The 22,961-nt window shown below is 45.6% G+C and overlaps 2 protein-coding genes across 8 annotated transcripts in view; both read right to left on the reverse strand.

Moving 5' to 3' along the window:
* The window catches only part of WDR88 (WD repeat domain 88), a 45,531-nt gene extending 38,426 nt beyond the window's left edge, over positions 1 to 7,105 (reverse strand). For all 7 annotated transcript variants that reach the window (XR_005354802.1, XM_038529455.1, XM_038529454.1 and 4 more), the window contains exon 1: positions 6,794 to 7,105. Coding sequence is in view for 6 of the 7 variants with exons in the window: in XM_038529455.1 (XP_038385383.1) it covers positions 6,794 to 7,090 (297 nt within the window). In the remaining variant the exon portion in view is untranslated. The remainder of the gene's footprint in view (positions 1 to 6,793) is intronic.
* Positions 7,106 to 8,916: 1,811 nt separating this feature from the next.
* The window catches only part of GPATCH1 (G-patch domain containing 1), a 43,108-nt gene continuing 29,063 nt past the window's right edge, over positions 8,917 to 22,961 (reverse strand). The window contains exons 16-20 of the mRNA XM_038529459.1: positions 17,678 to 17,891; positions 16,250 to 16,357; positions 13,519 to 13,616; positions 12,266 to 12,414; positions 8,917 to 9,197 (exon numbers count right to left, since the gene is read on the reverse strand). Coding sequence (XP_038385387.1) covers positions 9,167 to 9,197; positions 12,266 to 12,414; positions 13,519 to 13,616; positions 16,250 to 16,357; positions 17,678 to 17,891 — 600 coding nt within the window. The 3' untranslated portion in view covers positions 8,917 to 9,166. The remainder of the gene's footprint in view (positions 9,198 to 12,265; positions 12,415 to 13,518; positions 13,617 to 16,249; positions 16,358 to 17,677; positions 17,892 to 22,961) is intronic.

The raw sequence follows: 22,961 nt of genomic DNA on the forward strand, positions 1-22,961 counted from the left end.
GTACCAGATGGGTTTACTGGTGAATTCTACCAAAACTTTAAGGAAAAAATTATGCCAATTCTCTACAATCTCTTTCAGAGGATGTAAGTAGAGGAAATACTCCCTAACTCATTCTATGATGCTAGCATTACCCTAATATCAAAACCAGATAATGACATTATAAGAAAAGAAAACTACAGATCAGTATCTCTCATGAACACAGATGCAAAAATCCTCAACAAATACCAGCAAATTAAATCTAACGATGTACAGAAAGAATTATACATCATATACAAGTGGGATTTATCCCAGGTATGCAAAGCTCCTTCAATATTCAAAAACCAATTAAATGTAATTCATCATATCAATAAGCTAAAAAAGAAAAATCACATGATTATATCAATAGGGGTAGAAAAAGCATTTGACAAAATTCCATAGCCATTAATGATAAAAACTCTCAACAAATTAGAAATAGAGGGGAACTTCTCAGCTTGCCAAAGACTATCTACAAAAAAGACCTACAAGTAACATATTTAGTGATGAGAAGCTCAGTCTTTCCACTAAGATCAGATACAAGGCAAAGACTTCCCCTCTCACCACTCCTGTTCAACACTGTACTGGACTTCCAGCTCATGCAATAAGACAAGAAAAGGAAATAAGAGGTATTAAGTTGGGAAGGAAGAAACAAAACTGTTGTAACACACAGATGATATTAGCACCTATGTAGAAAATCCAAAAGAATCAACAAAAACTCCTGGAACTAATAGCAGTTTTACCAAGATTGCAGGAAATGAGGTTGACATGAAATACAAAAATCAATAACTTTATGCTATACCAGAAATGAACAAGTGGAATTTTAAATTAAAAACAGTATTATTAAAAAAACAGTATTATTTACATTTGCACCCCTCAAAATTAAATATTTAGGCATATACCTAACAAAATACATACAAGAGCTATATGAGGAAAACTACAACACTCCGATAAACAAAATCAAAGAACTAAGTAGATGGAGATATATTCCATGTTCATGGATAAGACGACTCAATACTGTCAAGATGTCAGTTCTTCCCAGCTCAATCTATGGATTCAATGCAATCCCAATCAAAATCCCAGCATGTTATTTTGTGGATATTGACAAAATGACTATAAAGTTTATATGGAGAGGCAAAAGATTCGGGAGAAGAACAAAGTACTGACACTACACAACTTCAAGACTTACTGTGAAGATACAGTAATCAGGACAGTGTAGTATTGGTTAAAGGATAGAAAAATAGATCAATGGAACAGAACAGAAAGCTCAGGAATTGATCCACATAATCAACTGCTCTTTGATAAGGGAGCAAAGTAACAACAGTCTTTCAACAAATGGTGCTGACACAATTGGGACATCCACATGCAAAGAACTAAATCCAAACATCCACCTTACAACCTTCACAAAAACTCAACATGGATCACGGACCTAAATGTAAAATGCAAATTTAAAGAACTCCTAGATAATAACATAGGAGAAGATCTAGGTGATCGGGGGTATGGCCAGGATGCTTTAGGTACAATGCCAAAGGCACAATCCATGAAAGTAATAATTGATGAGCTGGGCTTCATAAAAATGTAAAACTTCTGCTCTATGAAAGACAATGTCAACAGAATGAGAAGACAAACCACAGACTTGGGAGAAAACATTTGCTAGAGGCACATATGATGAGGGATCATCATCCAAAATTATGAAAGCTTAATAATAAAATAAACAACCCAATTAAAAAATGACCCAAAGACCTTAACATATACCTCACCAAAAAATATATGTGCAAGTGAAAAGGTGTTCCACATCATTTGTCATCAGGGGTTTGCAAATTAAAACACCAATAAGATACCACTACACGCATATTTAATGACAAAAATCTTGAATCCTATCAAGACCAAATGTCGGCAAAAATGTGAAGAAACAGGACCTCTCATTCTCTGCTGCTGGGAATGCAAAATGGTGCAGCCACCTTTGAAGACAGTTTGACAGTATCTTATAAAACAAAACATAGACTCAACACACAATCCAACAATCTACTCCTTGGTTTTTATCTAAAGGAATCTAAAACTTATGTCCACAGAAAAACCTGCACACCGATGTTTTTACAGCTTCATCTGTAATTGCCAGAACTTGGAAGTAACCTTGAAAAACCTGAAGATGTCCTTCGGTAGGTGAATGGATAAATAAACTAAGGTACATCCCAAAGAAAGAAATATTTTTCAGCACTAAGAAAAATGAGCCACCAAGCCATGAAAAGACACACAAGCCATGACAAAAAAAAAAAAAATATTCAGGAAACTTAAATTCACACTACTAAGTGAAAGAAACCAGCCTGAAAAGATCAAATACTGTATGCTTCCAGATATATGACGTTCTGGGAAAGGTAAGAACTATAAAGACAGTAAAGAGATCAGTGGTTGCCAGGGGTTGGGAGGTTTGGAGAGATAACAGGCGGAGCACAGAAGGTTTTTAGGGCAATATAACTGTATGGTAACATAAAGACTGTACGCGTCATCATATGTTTGTCCAAACCCATACAAGGTACAACACCCAGAGTGAACTATAATGCGAACTGCGGACTTGGGTATCATCGCAGGATCATCTTTTTTTTTTTTAATGTTTCATTTAGTGGAGCCTGTTGATAATGAGGCCACGCTTGTATGAAGGTGGGGGATGTACGAGAAATCTCTCCACCTTCTGCTCAGCTTTGCTGGGAACCCAACACTGCTCTAAAGCACAGGCTACTTATGATGCATAGAACACATGTCTATTATATGCATATATATGTACTTTTAAGTAAATGAAGCGGTGGGACGTCTTGCAATGTGGATGAACCTCGAAAACATCACACGAAGGGAAAGATGCCAGTCACAAAAGACCACGCATTTGATTCTCCTGGAAAAGGTCTAGAACAAGCAAATTCGTGGAGACAGAGTAAATCAGTAGTAGTTGGCTAGCACTGGGAGGACGGCTTGGAGATGTGGGGATTGACTGCTAGTGAGTACGGGGGCCTCTTTTCCAGGCAATGAACTGTCCTAAAATGACGTGGTGCTGGTTGCAGACCTCTGCCAAGAGCTAAAACCCCACACTTTAACATAGGTGAATTGTAGGATGGGTGAATTACATCTCAATAAAGCAGTATTTTTTAAAGGGAGGGGGGGATAGAAGGAGCAAGCCTGAAATGGCCCACTGCTCACTCCCGCCACCTCCTCCCATTGTATTACCCTGGCCCGGGTGTGTGTCGGGGATGTGGGGGTGCTGAGCTGTGGGGAGGGATGGAATGAGGGACCCGGCAGCCAGGGTTTGGGGCTCCGCCGCCAGGTAGTGCGGGGGATGCAGGGACTCTGGATGGGCACTACGCCAGAGTGAGGCGGGCTCAGCTGCAGGTGCAGGGGTGAGCGGAGGCACGCGCACCTGTGCAGGGAGCACAGGGGTGTGGGGATGTGGAGGAGGAGGCCGGCACAGCCACCCAGTAGTGCTGAGAGGCGGGACAGGGGGTTGGCATTGGTGTCCAGCGGCCCTGGGGAACCAGCCGGGCGGCTCAGGTCCCAGCTCCCCACTGTGAAGCTGCCTCCGGCTCCAGGAGTGGGGGCCATGCCTCAACCCCATCATCCTTCTGGGCATGTCCATTCTGAGTTTTTTTCCGGGCACAGTACTTTTGGGGTTCACCAAGGGAGTGGGCACCCTGGGCGCTGCGGAGAGACATTCCAAAAAACAAAGTTTGTTTTTTGTTTTTGTTTTTATATATATATATATGTAGAGTTGGGACTACACTTGAGCAACAAATGCATCGTGGCCTCCGTTGGGCCTTGAAGCAGGTGCTGCAGGGCCAGCAAAGACCCCAGGCCAAAGCGGTAGCGGGCCTGGGGTGGGGGGCCTCTCTGGCCAGGGCAGGTGGGTGAGGCCGTCCAACAGCCAGCAGGTGCGCCTCCAGGTGGGGGTAGAGGTGGGGGATGGGGGAGTGGGCCCGCTTGGAGGTCCACATATTACGAGAGGGGGGCAACAGGGAGATGAGCCAGATGCAAAATGGCCTGGGAGGTCATGGTCAGATCTCTGGACTTCATCTTAAAAGCAAGAGGAAGGGGGGTGGGGTGCTCTTGAGCCAACTATTACCTTTTTTAAAACATTTTATTTATGTATTTAAAAGAGAGTGAGCGAGCAAGAGCACAAGCAGGGGGAGGGACAGAGGGAGAGGGAGCAGACACCAGGCTGAACATGGAGCCCAATCCCAGGACCCTGGGATCAGGACCTAAGCCAAGGCAGACGCCCAACCAACTAAGCCACCCAGGCGCCCTGAGCCAATTATTTTTAAAATACTGTGACACATCCGTGTGTGAGTGTGCACTAAATAAACACTAGGAATGAAACATTATCTATTGAGAATGTGCTTCAGCAAACCATCTCAGAGATTTCGATGAAATCATCTGGAACACTGTTAGTTTTGGTTTTGTGCACCTTCATTTTAAAGGATCATTTGTTAACATCTTCACTAAGCTGCAAAGACACTTTAGCCAGAGTGTATTGTTTTCCGTCACTGGTCCCCTCTATTTATTCTAAACTGCTCTTTGTGGGATCCCTGGGTGGCACAGTGGTTTAGCGCCTGCCTTTGGCCCAGGGCGTGATCCTGGAGACCCAGGATCGAATCCCACATCGGGCTCCTGGTGCATGGAGCCTGCTTCTCCCTCTGCCTATGTCTCTGCCTCTCTCTCTGTGTGACTATCATAAATAAATAAAAATTAAAAAAAAATAAAAAAATAAAAAAATAAACTGCTCTTTGTTTTACAGGAGTTCATTTGGATTTTTTTTTTTTTTTTCTGTTTGCTGGAGTGCTCCCCTGAGTAACTTTGTCCTCAAAAATAAGTATCATTTCTGAGTGTTTGCAGGTCTGAAGAAATGTCTTTCTGTCGCCTTTGCTGCAGATCAGCAGTTTGGCCAAGTAGAGAATTCTTAGGTCAGAAACCTTCTTCTGGGAGAAGTTACAGGACTTCTCAACTTCTGTCATCTTAATGGGTCATAAAAACCTTAGGCCAAAAATAAAATCATTAAGCCACTTGAATGTGCAGCCACAGGAGACGGATTAGTCATCAGAAGATGGCCAGCCAGTGGGAGCCTATCCATAAAACAGAGCAATCCATAAAAAAAAGAAGGATGTAGTATCTTTATGATATAGAAAAATCTCTAAAATACACTAAATAATTTAAAACTAGGTGCATAATGGGTCTAAAGTATGCTTTTATGTTAAAAAAAAAAAAAAGGAAGGGAGATACACGTGTATGTGCTGGGAAATGCATTAATTATCTTTGTAAGGCTACAGAACTAGAAACGTTTCTTGCCTCTGCAGAGAGAACTGAGGCTGGTGGGGGGCAAGGCTGCTAGGGAGACTTGGTTAAAAAAAAAAATTGTTTTATATCTATTGAATCTGAATCTTAGGGAGGTTCTATGGAGAAAATAATTTTTGTGCTGTCCTTTCATTTGACTTAAAAATCATTGGGCAGCCCCGGTGGCCCTGCAGTTTGGTGCCACCTTCAGCCCAGGGTATGATCCTGGAGATCCGGGATCGAGTCCCACGTCGGGCTCCCTGCATGGAGCCTGCTTCTCCCTCTGCCTATGTCTCTGCCTCTCTGTCTCTGTGTCTCTCATTCATAAATAAATAAATAAATAAATAAATAAATAAATAAATAAATAAATAAAATATTTTTTAAAAATCATTATACATATGACTAAAATCCCTGACGCTTTGCTTTTAGAGATCGCACAGCCAACCGGCAATCCTCCCGGTGGGCTCTGCTCCCGGGTGTGTTCTCAGGCCTGGCCAGGAGGTCGAGCAATCCAAGCTGATCGCAGGCTTTTCCATCTGCAGTGTGTGCACCATGCCTTGCCCCCACCCCTGCAATGCAGGCCTTCACTACCTACGGGGGGGGGGGGGGGGGGGGGGGCGCGGCTGTCCTGGCCTGCAACCTTGCACGGAACTCAATGGTCTCTTGCCGAGGGGGCACCACCACCGCCTTCCTGAGCTGAGGGCGATTTTCTTCAGTTTCCTTCTGTATCTTGCCTCCTTGTGCTCCCTCTTCCTCTCCGACACCTCCTCCGTGTAGACCCCCTCTCCTGCATGTCTCTGGCACACGTTCTCTCTCCTGGATATTATTCCTTTGTATATGTTCTTCGGGTCACAGAGGGCTTGTTTTCTAATTTTCTGTTTCACTTCTCTGTTCTGGTCTTAAAGCCTCCATGGAGGATTCTGATTTGGAAAATCCTTCTTCATCCCCAAGAATTCTCTGTTCACAGGTTATTTCCTCCTCCCAGCCTTTGTTTGAAGGCAATGTCTCTCTCAAGTATCACCGACAAGGCAAGATGATGTTGGTGAGGTTTTTTTTCTTTAAAATGTTACTTATTTACCCATGAGAGACACAGAGACAGAGGCAGAGGCACAGGCAGAGGGAGAAGCAGGCTCCCTGCAGGGAGGCTGATGCGGGACTCGATCCCAGGACCCCAGGGTCACGCCCTGAGCCAAGGCAGATGCTCAACCGCTGAGCCACCACGCAGGTGCCCCTCCCTGTTTGTTTTAATTCTGGGTTTTCTGCTGCTCCTGGAGCTGTTTCACGGCGCAGAGGCTCCTTCACTGACCCAGGGGCATGCACTTGGTTTGGGAGGCGCAGCCGAGACCACCACGTGGGTTGGGTCAGGACCCCCCACTGTGGAAGGGGCCTCACGGCTGCCCTGCCTGGGCCGGCTCTCGGCGCCCTCCCCGCGGCGGGGTCGGGGCCTGCGTTCTCGCGCCCTTGGTCTGACCTTGGAGAGGGTCTCCTGGTCGCCCCAGAACTTCCTCTCAGGCGTCGGCTCTTCCTCGGGTGGCGGGGAGGCCCGGGTGAGTCCCAGGGAGTCGACGGGAGCGAGCGGCCGGCCCTGCCGAGCCTCCAGCATCGACAGCTTTAAGCGCCCGTAGGCCTTGACCGGGGCCGCACAGGGCAGTTCGTGGGGCGGCCGCTCGAGGTCGCCGGAGCTGACCGGGGGCAGCGGCACCTTTGCCTTCCCGCCCTCGTCCGGGGTTTCCGGGCAGCTGGGGGCGCACGCTGGCTGCGAGGCCATCTCGGAGCCTGGCCCGCGGGACGCCCACCCCCGGCACCTCGGCGGGGCCGCGAACGGTGGCGCCACGCGCTGAGGCCTCGACCCTGCGGCCTGCACCTGCGCCCTGCACCTGCGGCCGCACTAGGCTCTGCGCCTGCGCCCCGCGCCCTGCGCCTGCGCTCTGCACCTGCGGCCTGCACCCTGCACTGCACTCAGCGCCTGCGCCTTGCACGGAGGCCTGCGCCCTGCACTGCACTCTGCGCCTCCGCCCTGCACCTGCGCTCTGCGCCCTGCACCAGGCTCTGCGCCTGCGGCCTACGCCCTGCACCTGCGGCCTGCGCCCTGCACCAGACTCTGCGCCTGCGGCCTACGCTCTGCACCTGCGCCCTGCGCCCTGCACTAGGCTCTGCGCCTGCGCCCTGCACCTGCGGCCTGCGCCCTGCACTGCACTCAGCGCCTGTGCTCTGCACCTGCGGCCTGTGGCCTGCGCCCTGCACTGCACTCTGTACCTGCGCCCTGCACCAGGCTCTGCGCCTGCGGCCTACGCCCTGCACCTGCGGCCTGCGCCCTGCACTGCACTCTGCGCCTCCGCCCTGCACCTGCGCCCTGCGCCCTGCACCAGGCTCTGCGCCTGCGGCCTATGCCCTGCACCTGCGCCCTGCGCCCTGCACTAGGCTCTGCGCCTGCGCCCTGCACCTGCAGACTGCGCCCTGCACTGCACTCAGCGCCTGCGCTCTGCACTGCACTCTGCGCCTGCGCCCTGCGCCTGTGTCCTGTGCCCGCAGCCTGCGCTGTGCTCTGCGCCTGCGGCCTGCACCCTACCTGCGCCCTGCACCTGCGCTGTGCCCTGCGCCTGCAGCCCACGCCTGTGCCCTGCACTGGCGGCCTGCGCCCTACCTGTGCCCTACAGCTACGCCTGCGGCCTGCGCCCAACACGTGCGCTCTGCGGCCTGCGCCCTGTGCTCTATGCCCTGCACCTGTGCTCTGTGCCCTGTGGCCCGCACCTGCGCCTTGTGCCCACTTCCCAGGAATGACACGTCCCCCGCTCTCCCAGGCACTGTGGTCTCCTCGCCTGCCGTCCACGCCGAGCACGCTTATGCCCAGAAAAACGGGCTTCCAGCCCTGGGCACAGAATGATTGAGACGAAGCGCGTGGCGCCGGCAACCCCCTCCCCTCGGCCTCCCATCGGCTCCTCCTGGCTGCATCTACAGGGAGGTTGCAGGGGCTCCTGACCCACCCCACTGTCCTGCCAGCGCCAGAGTAGGATGGGCCCTGGGTGAAGTAAGATAGAGCTGTCAGGGGCGGGGACACCTAATGTATCAGAGCATGAAGGAAATAGTTGTCACAAGGTGAGTGACGGAGAACAAGTGTCACCTCTAGGGTGGTAGCAGCCCCACCGGTAGGAAATGACGGGGTGGAGATTACAAAATACTAAGGGTTATCACCTCTGGGCAGTAGAAGGAGAAGCGGCTTTCTTCCTTCTTGCTTTTACAATCGCTCTGATCCTTTGAACTCCTGCACTTTGCTCAGACGTGTCATCAGGGCAGAGGAGGCAGCGTGGGAGCGGATCCAGACATGGGCGCACAGGCTCCGGCTCCTGGTCTTGCAGACTGTCCGGGACACTCTGGTGACATCCACCCCGAAAGGCTGAGGCCCCCTGCCGCGCTCCTGGCCCCACCATCAACCACCAGACGCAGCAGCCACATGCCCATTCCGTCTCTCTTACAGGTCCTGAATTAAGTCCAACCGCCCTTATCTGGACGAGGCCTTCTTCATGGGCAAAACCAGGGAAAACCCTTCACTTTAAATTTCTTTGTAAAAGTTTCAGGAAATAAAAAACCAAGAAGAAAATAGAAAAATTCCATTTTTAATTAAACTGTACAGTTTGAATTATTTCCTCTGACACCAACTGAAGTTAAAAATAGAAATCAATTTCTACAACCTTCCAAGGCAGCCTTTGAAATGTCAAGGTTTTAAAAATTATTTTACAGCATGAATTTACATATAAATACAATCTGTACAATGTATTAACAGAGCAATCGAAGAGCTTCCATCATGGAGGAGATCTGGTCCGGGACAGGTCAGTGCAGAATTCAATTACTGCCTCCTTAGTGGGAGACTTTTCAGTCTGGAAAAGGACATAAAGGAGAGGGAAGGACAATTAGGTAAGAACTGAAAGCGAGACAGCTCCGTGGGGGCTGAGCATGCCAGACCTCCCCGAGTCACAGGGGCACACGGGTACCCACATGACACAAAGGATGACCACAAACCACGAAAGCATCATTTAATTTGCCTTTTAAAAATGCTTTTCTGTTGCCCCCAAAACACATGGGAAGACTCACACCCCACATCTCATATTAGGACCTATTTATAAAACAAGTTCTTTTTTTTTTTTTTTTTTTTTAATATATATATTTTTTTATTTATGATAGTCACAGAGAGAGAGAGAGAGAGAGGCAGAGACATAGGCAGAGGGAGAAGCAGGCTCCATGCACTGGGAGCCCGACGTGGGACTCGACCCCGGGTCTCCAGGATCGCGCCCTGGGCCAAAGGCAGGCGCCAAACCGCTGCGCCACCCAGGGATCCCTTATAAAACAAGTTCTAATCCTGGTTCCACTCACCTGTCTCGTGTAAGACCTCTGGGAGAGAGTTAAAAAAAAACCATCTGCTCCAGGGCCAAGAACTCCCGAGCTGGCAGTCTTAAATCCCAGCTTCAGTGTACACAGGGGCATTCATTGAGCAGGATCTAGGCCATACTGGCTCTAGATCCTTGCTCAACAGCCCCAAAGTGAAACCAGATGTCCCCAACAGCAGAAGAGATGAATACTCTGGTGTGATCCCATAAAGGGACACCCCATGGCAATGAGGACAAGCCAGCTGCTGCTGCAGGAATAAGGGAGGGGTTCTCACAAGTTGATCTAAGAGTCACATTACAGGTTCCTTTAAGTAAAGTCCAAGCGCTAGAGAGTGGTGACAGAGGCCAGCCAGAGGGGTACCTTTGGGAATGGGGGTGGGCATGCTAAGTGGAGGAGACACAACCAGCTGCAGGTGCTGGTGTATCCCTTGTCGGGCAGTAAGAATGTATCAGGGGAAGCTTCTGGTCTGTGCACATGTATGTATGTGTGTGCACTACAGCACTTAACTAAACCGTGGGTCAATCTATGTCTGTGTAATTCTAGAATAAGACAAACTGATAGACACAGGACGTAAACCAGTGTCTCGGGGGGAAGAGGTGGAGGTGGCGGGTGCTGAGGGGCTTCCCCTGCAGGAATGATTCATCAGATAGCACCAAATGCTCAAGGGTGAGGGCCTCAGGTGTGGGCGAGGTTCCCTAGGCCTGGCTGTCCCACCTACGAGATAAGGGGCCCCAGGTGCGGGCCTCACAGGGGTGCATGAGGATGAAATGAGCCATGCCCAGGGTGCCCCCACAGCCCCTGGCCCCCCCGCCATCATGCTGGCGTGCCGGAGGACGGGGAAACAGGAGTGGGTACAGCCACTTCAGGAGGCTCGGAATGAAACTGAAATGCTCACCTTTGTACTTTTGAATCATGCAAATATATCGTCCATTCTGAAGAACTAAATGGAAAAGAATCAGGGGGTGGCACTTGTATTTCCAGACAGCAAGATATGTTTGCTTACAAGGCCAGAGTCATTAAAACAGTGTGGACAGAACAATACCAAATGACTAGGAAACCAGAGGAGAGACTGGAGGAGCCGGCCCATATGGGGACTCGGTACATGACCAAGCTACTCTTCCCTCCATGAGCCGCGTGCAGGGCTGACATGGCCAGAGCTCACCTGTGCCTCTCCCCCTTCATCCTGAGCCTGTGGCTGGACTTCCTCTTCCCCGGCCCCACGGTAGCCAGGCTATGCAGCTGCGAGGACTGTGATATCTAGGCAGAACCATGATGACCCCTCGCACTCCACTCCCACCCTCCCCCTCCTATAAGGGCCATGCACTCAAGTGGAACAAACTGGTGTCCTGGGAAACTTACTTGGTGTTCTTTTTTTTTTTTTTTTAATTATTTAATATTTATTTTAAGTAAGCTTTATACCCAATGCAGGACTCGAACTCACAACCCTGAGATCAAGAGCCGCACACTCAACCGACAGAGCTGGCTGGGCACCCCCCACCCTCCATGCCACTGGGATGTGAAGGTTCTTCTTCATCAGCACTAGCTCACTCCCTTGATGAGTACAACTAGCTAGTCGTTTGGAGAAAAGTAAGCTAGGTGCCTACTCTGTTCACAAAAACAAAACCAAAAAATCCAAATAGATTAAATAAATCTATGAAGGCATGAGAATAGCCCATATACATATATAAAATCTTGGGTTAGGGAAGGCCTGTAGGAGACAAAAATATAAAACATACTCCCCCCGCCAAACTGGCAAAAGGGAGGGCACCAAAAATTAGAGCTTCTGTGCAACAAAGATAGTTAAAAGCCACATGAGCGGTAACACACTAAAACAGAAGGATTAATATCCAGAATTATTATTTTTTAATTCCTAAAAAATCAGTAAAATAGTACCTTGACTGAAACAAGAAAAACAGACAATGTAACAGAAAACAGAACACTGTGCAGAGAATGTGAGCAAACCACTCACAAGAGAGCCCCGGGCAAGGCTGTCCTCCAGCCTCTCACAGCACAGGCCACTCCACCTCACTACCAGTCCAAGAAATACAGATTCAAGTGAGATGCCATGCTTCGCCCATCCTGCCGGCAATCATTTCTGAACCGTTTGTAACTGATGGAATAACAAGGTGCTTTCATGTTTTAAATGGATACAAAATACTCTGGCAGCAGTTATTCATTCTACATGTTCATACTCTATAGATTTATGCTACATAAAATATTTATTTTAAAAGTCTGCAGCAACAAAATGGGTGTGTGTGAGAGAGAGAGAAAGACTGAACAAAAGAGTTTTGAAAGTTACACATGAAGCTGATGGCAGGGGTTGCTGGAGAGAGAGGTTTGGGGAACTGGGCAAGGACCGCGTGAAGCTTTATCTGTAAGGTTCAAATTTTCACAGTAATAATATACTCACATATTTCTTGTCTAAGTAAAAAAATGAACTTCTAAAAGGCCTAGTCAATACACAAATTGATCATTTCTGACATTTGCCTCTCAGCAAAGACATCAATATTCCAACCAGCGTTTGGAAAGTGTCTGAAAACCCCTATCCCCCATTGCCTACCTTCTCAGCAGTTCCTGGGGTGACAGGTCTGCAGGCCCTTCTTCGTCACTCTGGCTATCACTGCTGTCCGAACTCTCAGAACTACTACTCTTCTCTGATTTTTTATTCTTTTGCTTGCCTTTGTGTTTGTGCTTCCGGTGTTTCTTTTTCTGAAAAAGAAGAGTGGGGCGGGGATGACAAATGGATGTTTCTCCTCGATTCGAGCGATGACAAGCTAAGGAGGCATGTGCTTGCTGGAATCGTTCAAAAACAAAAACAAAGAAAAAACTCCTCATTCGGAGTAAGCCTCCCATGGGACAGATCGGGACATACAGCTGTGTGCACTCTGCACCGCACACCCCCTCAGAACCAGTCCTCTAGGGCAGACGCAGCAGAACCAGTCTGATGCAGGAGGATGCCTTTCGCCACTTAGCCCCCATCCTATCCAAGGTGACTGCTGCACCTCCCATGAAACTCACTGGTCCATGTCATTAGGTGCACATGATGATAAACTATGGACCAGGATGGCAAGCACGATGGAAAAGCACAACAGAGAAACCAGCAGAAGGTCAGAAAAGAGCAGATGCACTGGTAAGAAGCAAATGAATCTGGTTTCTGAACCCGGCAGCACCTGTTTTTAACCTGTCACCACAAGAGAACTTTCATCATCTTCCATGCTCAGGAATCCTTTCTCTCAGGAAGCCAATCACAGAACTGTTTGTCATCAACCCTGGTACCACCCCGACCACTCTGAGACCCAACACCAACATTAACCAAATCGGAAGCCTGTGCCATCGCTGAAAATACAAGGACGTGGGATTTCCCGAACCTCAAATAGCAAGCTATGGACCCAAATCTCTGCTTGCAGTGATGACAAAGTTGTTGAAAAACAATGTTCAAAATAATATCTTCATTCAATATTGAATAACAATTAATCTATTTTATTATTTAATATTCGACCATTACTCTAAAGCATTTAAATGTTTTTTTTTCCTACTTCTTAATGTTCACAAATAAAAATTGTTTTAGGTCCAACTGAGTAATTAAAATATTCTGCCCCAAAGAAAAGCCAAGAAAATCGAAGGCTTACGTGACTGTCAACATTTCTGCCAAGGTATGGAGAGGCCCACGTGCCCCCATCCTGGCACCAGACCATCTCTGTGACTGGCTTCACACCTGGGATCACACCTGGCAGGGGGCGGGGCTTTTCTGCTCGATAGAAGCGGGGACACCTGAGCCTGCCTCCTGTCCCAAGACACCCAGAAGGAACTCACCTTCTCTTTCCTCCGTCTGTGCTCTTTTTTGGTCTTGTGTTTGTCTTTGTTCTTTTTATGTTTCTCCTTTTGAGGCGCCTCAAGTTTCTGACGAACATCTGAAACACAAATGTAACAAACACGTGAACTACTGGGGAAAATAAAGACTAAATTGTTGAACTGGAAACGTGACGTAGATGGAATGTTTAACATTCAGGCGGAACTCCTGCCCTGCCTCCCTGATAAACACACGGATTAGCATGTCACCTGGTCACTCTATATTTAGAAATTGCCAGAAACCTCGCAAGACCTGTGTGATCCAACCAGTATCTGGCCACAGCCTTATCTGCTTGATGAGTCAGATGAAGATAAAGGTGGACCAGATTGCACAAGCTTTTTATAATTTAACATCCTTGGGCAAGCTCAGAGACAGACCAGAGGCTGAACTTCCCCTCAGTCACCAGTGGCGGCTCCATGATCTTCTGTTCATTGTTCAACTTTTCCAAGCCTCAGTCTCCCCAACTACAAATACAGATAGTAAGACTCTGTTCCCTCAGGGACATAGGGGATTAGATGGAACCATGCACATGAATCCCACAGCCTAGAATCTGGCTAATAAATGTCAGCCCTTCTCACATCATCCTCTCTTAATGAAAGCACATTATATTTGCATTTGCCTTATAAGCTAGAAAACTAGCATCAAAAAAACATAATGTTGAGCAGCTCCGGTGGCTCAGCGGTTTAGCGCCACCTTCAGCCCAGGGCGTGATCCTGGAGACCTGAGATCAAGTCCTGCATCGGGCTCCCTGCATGGAGCCTGCTTCTCCCTCTGCCTCTCTCCCTCTCTCTCAGTCTCTTATGAGTAAAATAAATAAAATCTTAAAAAAAAAAAATAATGTACATAGTCACTAAAAATGACCAAACAAGGGATACCTGGCTGGTGGCTCAGTGGTTGAGCGAGCCGAACCTGCCTTCGGCTCAGGTTGTGATCTCGGGGTCCTGGGATCGAGTCCCACATCAGGCTCCCCACAAGGAGCCTGCTTCTCCCTCTGCCTTTTGCCTCTGCCTCTCTCTCTATGTCTCTCATGAATGAATAAATAAAATCTTAAAAAAAAAAAAAAGACCAAACAAGGGGCAGAGGCCTAAATTCTCAACCTCCAAACCTTGACCAAAATGTTTTCACAGGGCATTAATTTCCAGGTAACCAATCAGCAAAAATTAACAACGGCAGAAGCAATGTAGATCATTAAATCAATTTCTTCCACCTACAGAAAAGGTGTTTCAGAAGCACGAATATTTTCCAAACCCAGGTAACAGGTGCTTATAACTCTCCAGTCCCATCTAGTCAGATATTTTAAAAATCTGACCTCCCAAACTTTTTTTTTAATGCTTGTTTTAAAAAAAAAACATTTTCCCTCAATAATCCATAGACAAAATTAAATTGTTAACTATTACAAGGCCATTGAGGATGGTCTGGGAAATGGGCATAAATAACTTAAGCAACTAATAACCAACAACTTTTAGATGCTGATACACTTATTTTAAGCTGAAGATCTGAACCAAAGCAAATAGGAAATATACTCCCTGCCATTTTTCAAAGCCTTATACTTTTTTATCACCTCTTTGAAGGCTGGCTTCATTAACCAAACCAATATTTAATATGCAGGTGCTATATAAAGTAGATAATAGAATTACATCATTTATATACCTAGGCCAGGTTATCAGATGTTTGCTAACCTAGCCTTCAGGGAGATAATAAGCCAGTCTAAACATTTTAACAATATGTCCACTTCAGACGTTGTTGATTGATATTGGGAAAGGAGAATGAACTGTGTTTACTCCTGAAAGAATTACTTTTACTTTATTCATTACATGAGCCAAAGTATAAAAAAAAGTCTCCCAATAGGCTTCTCCCTGTAATTCCTCACCCATCTTTGTGTCCTAGATTTGTAATTTCTCTCTTTTTTAAAGACTTTATTTATTTATTTGAGAGAAAGCAACAGAGACCAGAGTGGGGAGGAGAGGAAGAAGCAGACTCCCCACTGAGCAGGGAGCCCGACATGGGGCTTGATCCCAGGACCCCAGGATCACGACCTGAGCTGAAGGCAGACGCTTAACTGACTGAGCCACCCAGGTGCCCCTATTTTTACTTTTTTTATTTCTTGAAGTGACAACATTTGAGATGCTAGAAAGAAAAAAAGCTGAAAGGTCTCTAAGGCTATAAAGCAAGAACCATCGTTTAGGTGGAAGTGATGGGATTCAAATGTGGCTGAGAACAAATACACCAGGAACAAATGTGTATACAGTTGACCCTCAACAACATGAGTTTAAACTGCGCAAAGCCACTACGTGTGGATTTTTTTCGATAAGTACAGTAATGTGCAGGTATTTTCTCTCCCTTACGATTTTCTTAAGAACATTTGCTTTTCCCTAGCTTACTTTAAGAATACAGTATATAATACAATATAACATATATGAAAAGTGCTAATTGTTTATGTGATTGGTAAGGCTTCAGGTCCACTGTAGGCTATTAGTAAAGTTTTGGGGGGGGGGAGTCAAGTTATACGCAGATTTTTGACTGTGCATAGTGTTGGGGCCCCTAAACACTGCCTTGCTCAAGGGTCAACTGTATGTATGAGGTTGGCCTTGTGTTGGATTATGGGTAGAGGTGAAAACATGGTTTGAGTTGTCACAGTTCAAGGGAGATGCTGGTGCCAATGCAAACAGGAGAACCAAGGAGCTCTTGACTCACTGGGGCAGAAGACAGGCGGCAGCCGTGGGCCAAATGCTTCTCTTTCATCTATCTGCAGCTTTTGGATCGGGAAGGAAGGTGCAGGCTCCTGGGGTGCCGGCTCGCTAGCTGAAAAACACCAGGGTATTAATTTTGTCTATTTATACTAACAGTAATTAATATTATACTAATATTAATGTGTTTGATTCTTCAATTAATACCACCAGATAATGCCACCAGATAATGTGTGCTTTTCTTCACCACTTTAACTAGCTCACGCCGGGCACTGAGGACACAGCCGTGAGCATGCGAACCTGACCTCCAAACTCGTGGACATCTGAGCAATGTCCTGTCAACACAGGCACCTGCAGCCAAGTGCACCAGTGGCTGTGACACAGGGGTGTGTATAGCACACATTCCGCATCACCCCACTGAGACCTGAAGGGTTAAAAGATGTCCTCAAGGAAAGATGTCCTCTGAGAAGAATAAAACTTACAAACAGGGATCTAAGACAATGTCCCAGCTCATAAAGTTTAATTTTACTCAAAATAAATTATCAATGAGGGCGAAAAGTTTAAAAAAAAGAGAGGGAACTGAAAGCTAAAAAGGGAGGGGGTACTGAATATAAACAAATTATTATGGTGATATTAATAATCTCATTTTTTTAAACAGAGGACTATGTTTTCAGATAGTGGAAAGAAGAACACAAAAAGTATGGATCAAAGTATCAATAATGTTCATCTCGGGGAAGTGAGATGCCAAGGGATTTAAGCTTTTTACATTTCTATATTTTTAAACTTTTAAAATTCAAGTATATATCACTGAAATAAAAAATAAGTTGGGAAGTTTTTTTTCCCATAGAAATATGAAATAGGCATTTGCAAATCACCTAAGAATAAACAGTTTTTTATATTTCAATGTAACTTTTTGGTTAAAGGCATTAAAAAATTATACTCAAGTCTACCACAGACTAACAGGGGCAAACAGACCACCCAAAGACTGAGATAGAAAATTCTGTCCACCCACTCAACCATCTGTAAAGTCTCCTACCCTTGCAAGCGCCAAATGGCCTCCTTTTCCATGGCAAAACTTTGGGCTCGGGGAAGAGCCCTGTATACCTCGGGACCAAATTTGCCAATAATACTAGCACCTCATCATCAACCAGGTCAAAAAAAGAAGAAAAAAAAAAGCTATTTTTTAAACACAAATTTTACTAGTTTTAAATTCTTCTCAACTAGGATCCATAGGAAAATCAATATTCTCAAACATAGCTATCCTGAAAATACATTGGAAATTATATCTGATATCACAATTAAAAATGTAAAAGATTAAAACGTCATTGCTTGCTAATTATCCTGGTTTAGAATTGCACACGAAACAAAGCAGCAGCTTCTCTAGAGACATCTTCATTTTCTTCTTTGGATCCCCAAATCTAAAGTATCCATGTACCGTGTGCCACAGATGGTGTCTCCACTGAGTTAGTCTCTTGGGAGCTTTTGAAGTCAGCCTCCCCAGGACCCGCCTGATCATCCTCGCTGTTGCCTTGCTCATCCTCGGAGGATGAGGACTTCTCATCAGAAGAGCTGGCAAAGATGGCTTTAAATAAGTCCATGGATGGGCGGCTCCCTTCTTCAGTCTGTGAATCCACACCTTTGCTTATATTCTGCATTAACAATGAAATAAGAGTCAGGAATGAAGAAGCAAAGGTGAGGGAGTCAGACTGTCTAGACATACACACCTACGGTCAGGGACATCGTTCCACACCCACGTACTGCCAAACTACACAATGACAGATCACATGACATTTATTTTTGTGAGGTTTCTGATTCACCAACTGCAGAACAAGCCCACTGGTAGAAGCAGCTGAAGCCTCTCCTAGAGATAGGTCTTTCATCAGACTTGCAAAGGACCCGCAGAAATGCAGTAGGAACTAGCACAGGGCCTGTCCTGTTTACAGGAGTCTATGGAGCCTTCAGAGGTCCAAGATTAGAGGTTAATGAAGGCACTCTACTCAGATAAAATGCTGAAGAGAAAACTAGCCCTCCACATGGTGGGGAGAGAGCCGGGAGCACATGGATACCATCGTCACGGAACTTCCCTTTGCAATTACATATCACCATTGGTACAAAAAGCCCAGCTATGGACAATCAGATTAGCCAAACAAACAAGCAGTAACTTTGTACAAACTCAATTACATACACAGGGAGCAAAGGCATGAAGAAGACACGACTCCTTCCTGGCCAAGAGCTTCTCCCCAAATGGGTATGGGGTAATCTAATGTGCTAAATGCAAACAGCAGTGATGAGAGAGCGCCAAGACTGGCCTAGATCAGAATCCACTTCTGTCCTTCCACCGTTCAACTGAAGAACCCGGCCAGAGACACGAGGATGCACTCAACAGTGCAAATGTCTGCCAAGGGGTGGGTCTGGACTCCACCACAAAGTTCTCCTCACTCTCAGCAGAGTCACTCCCCTACCATATCACCTCCAGTTTCTGGAGCAGAGTTACAAATACCCACACTGAGGAAAAGAGTGCAAGACATGACATCTGTAGTTTTAAAGTCAACTCTTTTCATAGAAAAAAATTAAAGAAGAAAAGTATACCATTCCCAACTAAAAATAACCAGGGCACCTTGGAGAAAGGATTGATTCCAAAGCTGGGGCTGAGAAACATAAAGATGAGCCCAGAAATCATTGTGCCCAGACCACCAAGACATGCTCACAGAGTAAGAGGGACACATGAAAAACACAGAAGCCAACCTGAAGGTGCTCCAACCAGCCAACTAAGACAGAGCATTAAATAAATAAAGGTAGTACTGATTTAGCCTTTAAAGAGAATAGGAAACTGTGAGTCCACAGTTTGATGAAGAACAGGATGCTTATATATTTCAGAGCTCCTTTATACTTATTAAAAATAATTAAGTACAAATTTTGGGTGCCTGGGTGGCTCAGTTGGTTAAGCATTTGCCTGCAGCTCATGTCATGATCCCAGGGTCCTGGGTGGGGGGGTCCCTGCTCAATAGGGAGCCTATTTCTCCCTCTCCTTCTGCTTCTCTCCATAATTCATGTTTTCTCTTATGTTCTCTCTCTCATGTGTTCTCTCAAGTAAATAAAATCTTTTTTAAAATAATAATAAGGGGGGATCCCTGGGTGGCGCAGCGGTTTGGCGCCTGCCTTTGGCCCAGGGCGCGATCCTGGAGACCCGGGATCGAATCCCACATCGGGCTCTCGGTGCATGGAGCCTGCTTCTCCCTCTGCCTGTGTCTCTGCCTCTCTCTCTCTCTGTGTGACTATCATAAATAAATAAAAATTAAAAAAAAATAAAATAAAATAATAATAAGGGATCCCTGGGTGGCGCAGTGGTTTGGCGCCTGCCTTTGGCCCAGGGCGCGATCCTGGAGACCCAGGATTGAATCCCACATCGGGCTCCCGGTGCATGGAGCCTGCTTCTCCTCTGCCTGTGTCTCTGCCTCTCTCTCTTTCTCTCTTTGTGACTATCATAAATAAATAAAAATTAAAAATAAAATAAAATAAAATAAAAATAAAAATAAAAACCAAATTAAAAAAAAATAAAATAATAATAAAGTAAAAATTCGGAATAAATCGGTAAATAAAAGTGCTTACTAATTACAGAGGGGAAGAAACTAACTTTACAATGGAGAAGACTGGCAGATACTTCGTTACTCAAGTGACCAAAGTGAATACCAGCAATGGGACAAGTTGACACCATGCACCACCTGACAGGATAAAGTGAGAGCCCAGCCGGAGCCCTTCTGAGGTGCTCCTGCTGAAAGGGCACAACCTGAATCTAGTCCTAAGGAAACATCAGACAGGCCCAAACTAAGGACACTCTACAAAATACCGGCTTATAATCTTCAAGTATCAAGATCCTGGAAGACTGAGGAATTGTACCAGACTAAACAAGACTAAAGGGGCGTGACCACTAAGTGGTCACAAGTGACCCTGAGCTGCATTTCCTGCCATAAAGGACATTATTAGGACAACTGGTGGAAATTGAATGGGTCCAAGGATTAGACACGCCAGTAATGCATCAATGCTGATTTCCAGATCTTGATGGATGTACTGCAGCTATATAGGGGAACACCCTTCCTTGAAGGAAACACAGGACAGCCAGGCATACTGGTTGCCAACTTATGCTCAAGTGGCTCAGAGACAAAATTATCTAAATTATATTTAAACTTCTAACAGTGTTTCAAAATTATTCAAAGGTATACATGAAGTCAGGAGAGAGAGGCTAACAGTGAAGCACAGGAAATCACGGCAAACTCAAACATCTTCTAGAAAACTCACAAATCTGATGTCTTTATGACAAACCACAGATACCAATGTCATGTGCACAGGCCATAACTGAATGGCAGCTGGCTGATATTCGTGTTTATAGACAGTTCTGGCCATCAACATTGTGCTGACTCAGAAAAAGTTTTCAAGGAAGGAAATTAAATAGCCCAGAGACTAGAAGTGAGACTCCTAAGGTCACCTGGCTAAGAAGTGAAAAAGCAAGAAAGAACTAAGACTTTTTCTGGGCAAAATTATCTAAATACTATCTCAACATGATTTCTGAGACAATCTAAAAGTCTTTCTAATCCAATGACCACATCGCAAAGTCAGAATCTCTGAGTAAGGTTTTATGCTGTCTTAAAAATAACAGTAGAAACCCCATGGGGAGGTTCCAAATCCATGGTGGCACAGGTGGTGGCAGCAACTGCCAGGCTTTGAAGGAAAGGAACCTTTTTCTCTGACCAGAGCAGCTGTGGTCTCAACAATGTGAAGCAAACCCCACTGCTTTTTCCCCCTTCTTGCCCTCTTGCCACTTGATAAAGTAAATAATATCCAGCCACAGATAAAGTCAGAGGAAGTACAACCCAGAGCAGGGAAACTAAGTGCCAGCCTTCAGACTGGAGGGTGTGAGGGGCAGCCTGAAAGTCAGACAGAGTCAAGAAGATCACGAAAAGGAGCTCAAGAGTAATCCTATGGAATGTCTGTGAGCTTCTGGCTCACCTCTGAGCCATGCAAGTGTAAATCTGACTCTAAACAGCAAACCAAAGGTTTTGATAACAGAACTAGGGGATTAACTACCAGCCAGGTCCCAGATCAGCTGCTGGGAAGTACACATGCAGGAAAGATTTGAATAGTACTATAAAGACTCTGAAAACTGCAATGACATTTGAACCCAGATGGCTTGGAACATATAGCCTAAACCTAATTAGGTCAACCATCTGCCAAAACAAAACAAACTTTCGCTATTCTCCCTAGAATTCAAATAAGACTTAAAGTTCATAACATAGGGATGCCTGGGTGGGTCAGTGGTTGAGCGTCTGCCTTCAGCCCAAGGTGTGATCCTGGAGTCCCGGGATTGAGTCCCCCACATCGGGCTCCCTGCATGGAGCCTACTTCTCTCTCTGCCTATGTCTCTGCCTCTCTCTCTCTCTGTGTCTCTCATGAATAAATAAATAAAACCTTAAAAAAAAAAAGTTTCATAACATAATGTCCAAAATATCAAAATGTCTTGGATATAATGCAAAACCACTTGGTTACAACCAACTGGGAAAACCTCAACTTGCAAACGACAATCAATAGACTCTAAACCTAAAATGACAAAAATGTTAGAATTATATGGCAGAATTAAAAAAAAAAAAGAATTGTATGGCAGATTTTGAAGCAGCTATTACAGCTACAGTCCAAGAATAAGGTTAAACAGGTGGAAAGGAGCAGCCCCAGTGGCTCAGCAGTTTAGTGCTGCCTTCAGCTCAGGGTGTGATCCTGGAGACCCGGGATTGAGTCTCACATCAGGCTCCCTGCATGGAGCTTGCTATTCCCTCTGCCTGTGCCTGTGCCTCTGTCTCTCTCTCTTTCTCTGTGTCTCTCATGATTAAATAAAATAAAAAATCTTAAAAAAACAAACAAACAAAAAAACAGGTGGAAAGATAAAAAGATCTCAGCAAAGAAAGAAATCTCAGCAAAGAAATAAAAGATATAAAGACAAACCAAATGAGAATTTTAGACATGAAAAATTCAGTAACCAAAACAAGAAATTCACTGGATGGGATTGATAGAATAGAAACGACAGAAGAAAGGGTACGTGAACTTGATGACTGATCAATAGAAGCTATCTGAGTTGAACAGAGAGAAAAAAAGGATTGAAAAGAGAATTGAATTATGGGGCAATATTGAAAGGTCTAAAGTTTATGTCACCAGAGTCCCAGGAGAGGTGTGAGAAGTGGAGGAGAAAAAACTATTTGAAAAAATAATGGCTAAAAATGTCCCAGATTTGGTGAAGGACAAGATTCAGGAGGCTCAGCAAACCCCAAACAAAAGAATCTCAAAGAAATCCACACTCAGACACATCATAATCAAACAGCAAAAAAACAAAGACAAATAAAAATCTTGAGAGCAGCCAGAAGAAAAGTCATGTCATCCTGAGGAAGGACAAGTTGAATAACTAGATTTCTTATCAGCAATCAGGAAGTCCAGAGGGAAGTGGCACAACATTCTTTAAAGGGCTAAAAGGAAAGACCTGTTGACCCATCATTCTATATCCAGCAAAGACATCCTTCAGGAATGAAGATAAAACATGGACATTCTCAGATGAAGGAAAATTAAGAAAACCAGTGGTTGGAACTGCTCTAAAAAAAAAAAAAAAAAGCTAAATACAGGGAGATCCTCAGACAGAAGAAATGATAGGAGGGAAAGCCACCTCTTTAGGAAGGAAGAAA

This window comes from Canis lupus, chromosome 1 (assembly GCF_011100685.1).
Source record: "Canis lupus familiaris isolate Mischka breed German Shepherd chromosome 1, alternate assembly UU_Cfam_GSD_1.0, whole genome shotgun sequence".
Taxonomy (NCBI): Eukaryota; Metazoa; Chordata; class Mammalia; order Carnivora; family Canidae; genus Canis; species Canis lupus.